The sequence below is a fragment of the Salmo salar genome, chromosome 06 (genome assembly GCF_965601325.2).
Source record: "Salmo salar chromosome 06, fSalSal1, whole genome shotgun sequence".
In the NCBI taxonomy this organism is placed as follows: domain Eukaryota; kingdom Metazoa; phylum Chordata; class Actinopteri; order Salmoniformes; family Salmonidae; genus Salmo; species Salmo salar.
The window spans coordinates 42,839,738-42,849,819 of record NC_138296.1 but is presented as its reverse complement, the minus strand read 5'-3'; the positions used below and the strand labels follow the sequence as shown (position 1 = coordinate 42,849,819).

The following is a 10,082-nucleotide window of genomic DNA, read 5'->3' as shown; positions in this document are numbered from 1 at the left end:
GCTCCCGAGTGGCGCAGCGGTCTAAGGCACTGCATCTCAGTGCAAGAGGCGTCACTATGGTACCTGATTCGAATCCAGGCTGTGTCACATCTGGCCGTGATTGGGAGTCCCATAGGGCGGCGCATAATTGGCCCAGCGTCGTCCGGGTTTGGCCGGAGTAGGCCATCATTGTAAATAAAAATGTATTAACTGACTTGCTTAGTTAAAGGTTAAATAAATATAAAAATTACCCTGATACTAAATTGAATTAAACAGGATGTTGAACAATTAATTTCATTGTAATTCCAGACTGATGTCATTGTCATTCCACCTGTTTGATTAAGTAACAAAAAAAGCGGTGCATTCTTTACTAAAGAGCACACTGCATTCACACACACTTTAAAAATGTAATATAAACACAATAGTGGAATGGGATACATATGTCAGCAACATTTACACATCCAGTATTTAGTTTTGGCTCAGTGGGAATTATTACTGATTCACTGGCAACAAAGTGTTTGTACATTTACAAAGACCTGGGGATTTCTTGGCACTGAATATGAACAAGGATAGCTGGAATCAGTAGGAATTCTGCAGTATTTCTCCAGGGATGTTTCAGGTAGGCAACAATGTGGGAATGCTCTTTGATACAGTATGAATGAGTCAGAGGCCAGTAGTCTGTCTTAAAGATTTTCTACCTCCTCTAACTTGTGATCGATGATAAAGTCATGACCCTGAAATTTGAAGTAGCCCAAGAACTTCTTTTGAAGCATCAGTGGAAACCACAGAATATCGTCAACCCACATTTGACCCGAAGGGTATCTTGTCTGAGTTGAACCACTGCGGCCTCATCTCTAAGAGAAAATGTATAAGTTGGTGAACTTCAGCAGACATCGGTCTAAAATGTCCATAAAAAGGCATGTAGTATAGGGCAGCAGTTTATTCCAGGAAAACTATGGGGTCTATGATTATAGCCTATTGGGCTATGAGTTTATCCTGGTCACAAAGCTGGCCCTAAATAGAATGCATGAGATTGAGAATGAATACCATCTGACTCTGTTGGCTCCCCGTTGTAGTTGTCAGCTCGGAAAACATGGACATCACGCAGCTCTGTTTCTCCGATGAATTCAAATTTGATATTTCCAATCTTATCAAGTGCATCCACTGTGAGGCCACTTTCCTCCTGCAGTTCTCTGGAAGAAACAAACCATTTGTAAGTAGAAAGAAAGCAGCAGGAAAGTGTGTCCCTTTCAGACCAGAGTAGGAAAAAAATAGATAGTAGGCCTCATAACAGGCAATAATCAGACCATGCCTACTGTAACATCACAATATGACATTTATGGGGGTATGTAGTATCAGATGCTGCCCAGTGCTGGAATCTGTTAACATGATTTTACATGCAAATTGTTAAACCAAACTGAAGGGAAACCTTTCAAGACATCGACCGAGGACTGAAACAAATCTCACTGCCTGGCAGCCTCTTCAATAGTCTCCCCAGGTTGGACTTTGCCACCAAACCCATTCCACTTCCCTGCTCCGAACCCTCTCTTCTTCATGCCCAGCAGCACCAGAGTCAGCAGCTTGTTGGTAAACATTGTACCTGTAATATACATAATCAGTGTGTAATAATCAGTAGACCACAATCCATGGATGACCTCACTCTCTTGGTTGTATCGAAGCTACAGTATCTCTAGAGATGATACATTGCAGATTATTGAGAAGCATTCTGTAAAGTTATTTTCTGCCAAAACACTATTGTAAGAGTTCTGGTATGCAAGACATCACAGCAATACACAGCAGCAAACTTAAACTAGTAGCCTTTTATTGCATTCTTCAAGTAGACTAGAAGTAAAACTCCATGCAAGTAACTTGCTGTCATAGCAACGTTTAGGTTGTCAATCTAGTCCTTAAATGGTTTTCATAGATTAGAGTTATCCAGAATGAATAACGAATTTCTCCAGTCCCACGTTGACAGTGGCAAGGCCTGCCAGGTGATCGTATTCAATGTGTCGTACACTGACCTGTAACATTCGACATTGATAAAAACAGTAAAGGATACATTTGGTCGTTTTAGTTAAAAATCTGTGAAAATGTGTTACCCTCAACTATTGTCGACTGGAAACAGAAGTATAATGCCAAACCATAAAACAAAAAAAAATCCATAGCTGGTGATAGCAGTTGCTGTAGTATTATGGTAACATATTTAATTACGCATCCTCATATAATTTAACACGTTTGAAAATTCAATAATTGCCACGCGTTATAATTTCTGCGCAGATGATGTGCATCATTGACGTTCTCGGACAGATTAATTAGCTGCGTTCAATTTAGCTCGCGCGGCGCGCCGGGTTGGCGGATCACGTATGATTCCAATGTCTCCCTGCAGGACTACCGGGAGCGCTAAATCGCGGAGTCGGCTGTCTTTGACTAAATCGAGCGTGTCTAACAAACTCACGTGATCAGGAAGTGCAACTGCAAAATCGAACGAAATACTGTCTGCCAGCAGCATTAGCACAGATTAGAACATCTTTGCCATTACATTTAGATAAATAATGTGGAACTCAGTGTTCCAAAAATCATATCTACATACCTCTGTACATCTCCTAAAAAAGGCTGCGCATAATCTGAAAGGAAAGAGTACTGCCGATCAGCGTTGGATAGTTCGGCAGCTTAATGACCCCTTTGTGAAGGCTGCCCATGTGCACAACTACCGGTGTAGAAGCGCCTTCAAACTGCTGGAGATTGATGACAAATACAAACTTTTAAAACCTGGATTCAACGTAATAGATTGTGGTGCTGCACCGGGTGCTTGGAGCCAGATAGCTGTTCACAGGGTCAACTCAACTGGGGCTAGTGAGTTCGTCTTGTATTTACCTAACTGGCAGATTAGCACATGACATGCTGTTATAATTAACCGACCAGCCAGGCCAAATATATATTTTCCTGCATCTGACATTGTTCTGACTGCCATGGTTATTTGCATTTATTTATCTAACCTTTATTTTATCAGGGAGTCATACTGAGACCAAGGTCTCCTTTACAGATGAGCCCTGAATTACTTAAACTACAGAACATATGCACAATAGAAGAAAAAAAAAATACAAGCAGAAAGAACATGGTCATAAAAAACAAACCCATTCATCAGTAATAAGGTCCTCAATCAGCCTTCTGAATTGCCCTAGAGGCACCAAAACATCACATTTTAAGAACATTTTGAAGATTGTGCCACAAATAAGGTGCAAGAAAGGTAAATCAGCTTTTTAAAAATTTTATTTAAATCAGCTCCTATGTCTAAAGTTTTGTCAAGATGTTAGGTACAGTGGAACTTTTTGTAAAAGGGCTTTATAAATGAAAACATAGCAATGTGACATCAAAGAGGGACAACCAACTTTCTGGTGGAGAATGCAATGATGAGTACTAAAATTGTCGCCCGTAATAAAGCATAGTGCGCGATGATAAATTGTATCTAATGGCTTTAATGAAGTGGCAGCTGCGTTCACATAGATGATGTTGCCATAGTCTAGGACCAATAGGAACATCAACTGAAGAATCTGCTTTCTACTATTTAGTGAGAGGCAGGACCTATTTCTATAGAAGAAGCCCATTATATTTCTATAGAAGAAGCCCATTATATTTCTATAGAAGAAGTCCATTATATTTCTATAGAAGAAGCCCATTATATTTCTATAGAAGAAGTCCATTATATTTCTATAGAAGAAGCCCATTATAGTTCTATAGAAGAAGCCCATTATATTTCTATAGAAGAAGCCCATTATATTTCTATAGAAGAAGCCCATTATATTTCTATAGAAGAAGCCCATTATATTTCTAAAGAAGAAGTCCATTATATTTCTATAGAAGAAGCCCATTATATTTCTATAGAAGAAGCCCATTATATTTCTATAGAAGAAGCCCATTATATTTCTATAGAAGAAGCTTCTTACTAACTCTTCAACATGCTTTTTAAAGACAGTTTTCATCTATCTCCGTAAGCAGGGACACGATCAGTATGAACACCATCCCAAGGACATATGCTTAAATATTTTTCTGTGTTCTAGAGAACAACATGTACTTAGTTTTACCTGCATTCAGTAGGCTACTAATTTCAGGTCAATAAAGTTGTTCTGCAATACAATGAAGGCAGACTGTAGTTCAGATAGAGCCTGGTCACCCGTGGGGACAATAACATACACAACAGTACCATCGGTGTACAAATGCAGGTAAAATATTTTTTACAGAAGAGTCGATATTGTTAATGTAAAAAGTACAGGACACAGAATCGACCGTTATGGTACACCTTTCGTAATATCCAGCAAACCTGATTTAACACCGTCAGTAGAAACACATTGAGTTCTATCTGTCAAGTAATTTTTAAACCAGTTACATTCAGCCTGGTCTAGACCAGTGGTGGTTCTAGACCATTTCAACTGGGGGGGGGCCAAGCTGGGGCCAGTTGTACTGTTAGAGGGGCCAGTTACATTAGACGTTATTGTTGTCATATCGTTTTCTTCACTGCATTGCAGGCAAAAGACCATGTTCATAATCATCATCGTTGCCACTGTCTAATAACGGATGTAAAAAAAGAACGATAGCAAAAATTAGTTATGTAAAAATCATTTCATACTCCACATTTAGGGGGGCCACAAGGGGGTCCAAAATTGTTGTCATAGGGGCACTGCCCCCCCCCCCCCCCCCCTCCCGTCCCCAGAACCGCTACTGGTCTAGACCAATTGAGGAAAGGCTCTGAATTAGCAGTGAATTATCAACAGTATCAAAAGGTCAATGTAGAGGGCAGCTCAATGTTGCCTTTTATCCATACAGTTAACTACATCATTTATAACTAAGGATGCAGCAGAGATAGTTATATGACCTGGTCTAAAACCCGACTGATGTACATTTAGAATACATTTCAAAGATAAAAAAGATCTTAGCTGAGAATTAATCAAGGATTCTAATATTTTATCTAGGCAAGAAAGTTTTTAGAAATAGGCTGATGATTATTTAGGTCACAAGGGTCAACACCTTGGTGTTGGGCCGCCTTCCAAACCTTGGGGATAGTACCAGATATAATCGTCAGGTTAAACATATGGGTTAATGATTCAGCTATCAGGGGTGCAGAGAGCTGCCGCAAAAATGAATCAAGCATATCAGCCCAATCTTAAGCAAGGCATCTAGCACATCACAGATAGCACATTTTAAAAATTAAAACAAAGATTCACTAGGGGTGCATTCATAAATTCACTCTGGATTGCCAGAGAGAGCTCAGAGTGCGCTCTGGGCGTTCATAAATTCAGAGCGTTGTCCGTTTGTAAATTCAGAGCGTTTCGCTCTTGGAGCATTCAGAGTGCACACTGGATGCTCTGGCTGAGGAGTAGGGTTGATCCGAGCGTTCTGACCTCACAACGGCAGTCAAGCACCCAAGCTCACTGGCTAAAGTTAGCTAGCAGGCTAGCTACTTCCAGGCATAAATGAGAGAACACTTCACTCTGACCATTTTTCTCGCCCTAGCAGAGCTGGTTAGGCTGTTTTCATGTTATTCAGAGTGTTTGTGACTGACTAACTGCTGCTGGCAACAATTTTAAATACAACTTTTTGCTGAGGTTTACTGACACTGGCCATATTCAATGGGTGTTGAGCATTCGAAAATTAATCAGTTATTCTGCACTCTGGCACACTCAGACGAGAGTGGTCTGAAATCGGAGTAGATCCAACTCAGGGTCAGGAATACAGGAGCTGGTGGCTAAATCAGAGTAGAACATGTCATTTTAAAACCCTTGAGGAGAAAATGTTTTCAAATGTCTCTTCTTAATTAATCAAGGATTAGTATTTTGCTGTTTTGTATCTCTAATACATACTATGGGACAATGATCACTGAGATCATAAATACTAAAATATATATTTTCGGTGTTATTAGTAAGAATGAAATTAATCAATGAGGAGTTAACGGGGTTTTCACATTTAGTCGTGTGGGTTTTGAGATCAATTGAGTCAGATTAAAATCAATGTATATGTTCTTAAATTGATTTGAGGCCGGGGATAGCAAATCCAGATTAAAATCCCCTAAAGATTGGGACACCATAAAATTAGATTTGACATATATGGCCATTCCTCCCCCTTTCTGTAATCTGTCACATCTAAATACATTATAATTTACTTCAATGTCTTTATCAGATACAGAACCATTTAACCATGTTTCCGAGAGAACCAGAATGTCAGGACACGAGTCCTGCACCCAAATGTCAATTGTGTCCATTTTTTTAAATCATACTTTGCACATTTAGGTGCGTCAGCCCAAGACCCTTGGGATTTAAAGTCAGAGGGCATATTCAGCTCAGTCACATAAGAGCTAACAGGAATAGGGTCATCTGCAGCTATTTGTTGAGTGAGCTGAGACTTTGCCAAGGTCTCTGGCCAACCCACATAAGAGCAGAGTAGACAGCATTTGACAGACCTCCCTCACGTCGCTGGATGCAGTGGCTAGGGCAGGAACTGGGAGAGCAGTGTTGGCAGAGCTCAGTCCACCAAGGATGAAGCTCCCGCCAAAGGAGGCGGCTGCCAATGCTCCATTCTGGGTGTGCACAGGAGGCCTTGGTGTGGCTCCTGTTGCAGGGCTGGAGCTGCTATGGTGGGCAGGAGTGTCCCAGGCCTGTCCTGGGGATGGGAGTAGGGAGTGTAACCAAAACTAGCCTGGGAGGGAGGTTGTAAGGGGAATTGAAGAGGGTGGTGTGGAGGGCAGTGTGGCCGGTGATGCTCCCAACTCTGCATGGGGCCTCTTTGACTGCGTACGGCTTGGGCATAGCTCAGTGTATCTGTATGCGGTTCCTTGGAGAGAAGTGGTAGAGGGTGGTGTGGGCGGGGGCAGTGTTGCTGGCTGTTCTCCAATCTCTGTGAGGTGCCACCAGATGCAGGTCTAAAGGAGCATCTGATTTGTCTCATGGAGTTGGTGCCTGTTCTGTTGCTCATGTGAGGTGGACCGGCCATCCAGAGCAACATCCTTTAACGTCCTGGCGAAGGTGAGGACTGCCTCTTTGTTTAGGTGTACATTGTAGTAAAGACAGTCCAGGCTGATGGTGGGTTAGGGATAAGTTGGGCCATAGCACACAGTCCCGAGAGAGGCTGGCATTTACCCTCTGAATGGTGGCAGGGTGGAAATCTCTCCTCTGGAGCAGGGTAGATATTACTGTGTTCGTGAAGGGGAAGATGGCGGAGGCCCTTTCTATCACTCTTAGTGATGTGGTCACCCGCTCCTGTTGGACACACAGGTCATTGGTCCCTGTGTGAATGATGATATGGCTGGGGGAGCCAAACTGGGCCACAGTCAATATCTCCAAAGTTCTCTCTGTTGTGGGGCACCATAACTTTGACACGTTTTTAGTTGGGAAAAGTTTATTCTCTCATATAAACTTTCCATTTGAATCCATCATTAATGTCATGTGTGGTTTTTCGTCAGGTCTATGGAGGATGGCAGGAGTGATTGGAGAATTACAGGCTGTGAGTTGGGGATGGAGTGGTCAGTTGGGTCAGTGCATTGGTTGGTTGGGTTGGTTGGTGGGTTCTGATTCAGCCGTTGTCCTGGTTTTTGTCGGACTCTTTGTAGAGTGGATGGTTGTGGCTGAGAAATTCCTGCCTTAGCTCATGTAGCTCCTTCTGCAGGTCGTGCATGTGGCTGGTGTTGACTGTGCTGGGCAGTTCCTCTCTATGTCTACACACTTCCATTCTGAGAGCCTGGTTTTCCTCCTCAACATTATTCATTGCACACTGCAGCTCCCAAACCTCATCCCTATGCTGAAGCACCAGGCTGATCTCCTCCTCTAGAAGATGATGTGGTACTGCTGGTGTCACGCGTGAGAGATTCATGCTCAGGGCTGTGTCTGCTGCAGGCGAGGGAGGAAGAGCGACACTGGGGACTACATACTAGGGCACAGAGGGAGTGGAGGCTGTTGTAGGTAGTGACAGTGGAGAGGTTTTAAGTTTAGAGACAAGAGGTTTTATTTGGTCGAAGTAGTGGACAAACTGATCTGGCCTCCGAACCTTGAACCGTCTCAGTACCGTTATAATAAATATGAATGTTACTTTTGGGGGTAGAATCAATGTACTCATTGTTCTCTTTTCTGACATTTTAAGTTCATTGTTGGTCTTGTGGAGAGCTGTGTGCCAAACATTAGGATCATCTGTAGAACATCAGTGTGCCATCAGTGAAATTAATTGTCAAGGCTTGACAGTGTTATCCAATGTCCTTTTAGCACAATAAGCTGTGAAAATGAGTTATGACAGTAGTTCCACACTTCATGACCTCTTGCATGTTTTGTTACTTCCAGATGGAGAATTTCCCCGTGGCACTGTGGTTGGAATTGACCTTCTGCGTATAGCACCTCTAGATGGAGCTCACTTCCTGTCCAATCATGACATCACCGACCCAGTCACACATGCCAAGCTGCTTGAACTTCTCCCTGGTGCACAGGCTCATGTCATCATGAGTGATATGGCACCCAATGCCAGTGGTTTCAAGGAGATGGACCATGAAAAACTCATCACAATGTCATTGTCATTGATTGACTTGGCTGAGAAGGTGTTGCAGACCGGTGGCTCTCTGATTTGTAAGTATTGGGACGGGGCATTGGCGCACCAGCTTCAGCAGAAGCTTTCAGCTGTGTTCCGTGACGTCAGGACAGTCAAACCAAAAGCCAGCCGAAAGGAGTCGTCAGAGTTGTTTTTCCTTGCCAGGTCGTACAGAAAAAATTAAATGGTCTGACTGTATATTTCCATGCGTGTTGTAAGCTTTGTTCACCTGCAAAGAAAGGCTTTAGGTGCTAAAGCACTTGAGGAGCCCCTCTATTTGTCCTTCCTGAATGTACTTGTTGTAAAAATCTATAGAGTTCTATGATATCTTTACCCAACTCATTAAAATCGATGGAAATTCTACAATGATTTACATTATTCAACATCTACAATTCTTGAAACCTTCCCTAAAATATTTTAGACATACTTTATAAGTACAAGTCACATCCATACCACATCTGTAAATCCAACAAAAAATTGGGATCGAGCATGCATCATTCATTTCTCACTCGAGCTGAAATATTTAGCCTACCAGAAGATGGCGCCCTTGAGGTATCAATAAGCTGTGCATTTGCAGGCCAATAATTTCTCCATAGGGGCTGTTTTCATCTTTACCTACAGACAAGGTGGTATCAACATCTATGGGCCAGAATGTATTGTATGTATCAAGCCCTTATCATCAGAGCCACCGTGTTCCTCAAGTAAATTTCTGTGCACGTCAGAACTATTATTTTTCCTTTGTCAGGCATGTTTGAAGTATTACAAAGTACATTTGGTATTTGTTTGATAATAAATATTCCAGTTTGCCATTTGTAATGCTTATAATCTGTTTTGCCAGCCATGTAGTAACATGTAATCATTCTCTCATTTAGGGCTTATAAAGGGAAAACGGGCTGGATGAAAGAGCCATGGACAGCATGACTAATGAAAAGGCTGATGCCACTGAAGCCGTGCATTATAAATAGTGTTGGTCTTCGCTCTCAGAGAGCGGGGATGTGCTCTTCAATACAGCATCAGGCTGGCATTTGAATGCTCTGCTTGAAATGATGTGATTTTGAATTATTTTTACCAAGTGGACTGCCACTGATTGAGATTCCCCTCATATACAGAGCTAAATACCTTGGGATGAAGGCCCACAGTAGTGTTGATTTGGCACTATTTACTTTGCCTGTTTTTCTCTCTTGTCACTGACTACTTTCTGTAATTATATGGCTCTCAGGGTTTGAAAGTACCCTGCTGATTTTACCAGGAACAAAGAAACAAATGTATCAGAACTGTGCAATAGACTGAGAACACAATTAAATGTGATGGGGACAGGAGAAACAGATACAAATGTCCCTTAAAATAGAGAATATGATGAAAATAACCTCACCGTAAAGATGCACATAGAAGGTTTCATATATCTGATGCCATACGTTGGTGAAGGGGCCCTGTCTCCATGACGCTATTATAAACCTTCATACAATTAGCCAGTGAGCTGTGACTTTCAAGCCATCGATACCTCCCTGTTATCTCCTCAGTTATATAAATGATCAGCAGCTAGA

General features: G+C 42.0%; 1 protein-coding gene and 1 pseudogene across 2 annotated transcripts; one reads left to right on the top strand and one right to left on the bottom strand.

The window, feature by feature from the left end:
• Positions 1-116: 116 nt before the first annotated feature.
• On the bottom strand, positions 117-2,705 carry LOC106607334 (oxidized purine nucleoside triphosphate hydrolase-like; annotated as a pseudogene). The gene is made up of 4 exons (XR_014392675.1): positions 2,570-2,705; positions 1,447-1,579; positions 1,027-1,172; positions 117-833 (listed from the first exon to the last, which is right to left on the bottom strand). The product of XR_014392675.1 is annotated as an oxidized purine nucleoside triphosphate hydrolase-like (transcript).
• On the top strand, positions 2,432-9,349 carry LOC106607333 (rRNA methyltransferase 2, mitochondrial). Its single transcript, XM_014204197.3, has 2 exons — positions 2,432-2,832; positions 8,298-9,349. The coding sequence occupies exons 1-2, from the start codon at positions 2,532-2,534 to the stop codon at positions 8,720-8,722; spliced, it is 726 nt and encodes a 241-aa protein (XP_014059672.1). The 5' UTR covers positions 2,432-2,531; the 3' UTR covers positions 8,723-9,349.
• Positions 9,350-10,082: the final 733 nt, after the last annotated feature.

Bases quoted from the DNA above. Each gene is read 5' to 3' on its own strand.
- LOC106607333 (XM_014204197.3), top strand. From the start codon at position 2,532: ATGTGGAACTCAGTGTTCCAAAAATCATATCTACATACCTCTGTACAT. The intron at 2,833-8,297 runs GTGAGTTCGTCT...TGTTACTTCCAG, and splicing joins GGTCAACTCAACTGGGGCTA to ATGGAGAATTTCCCCGTGGC.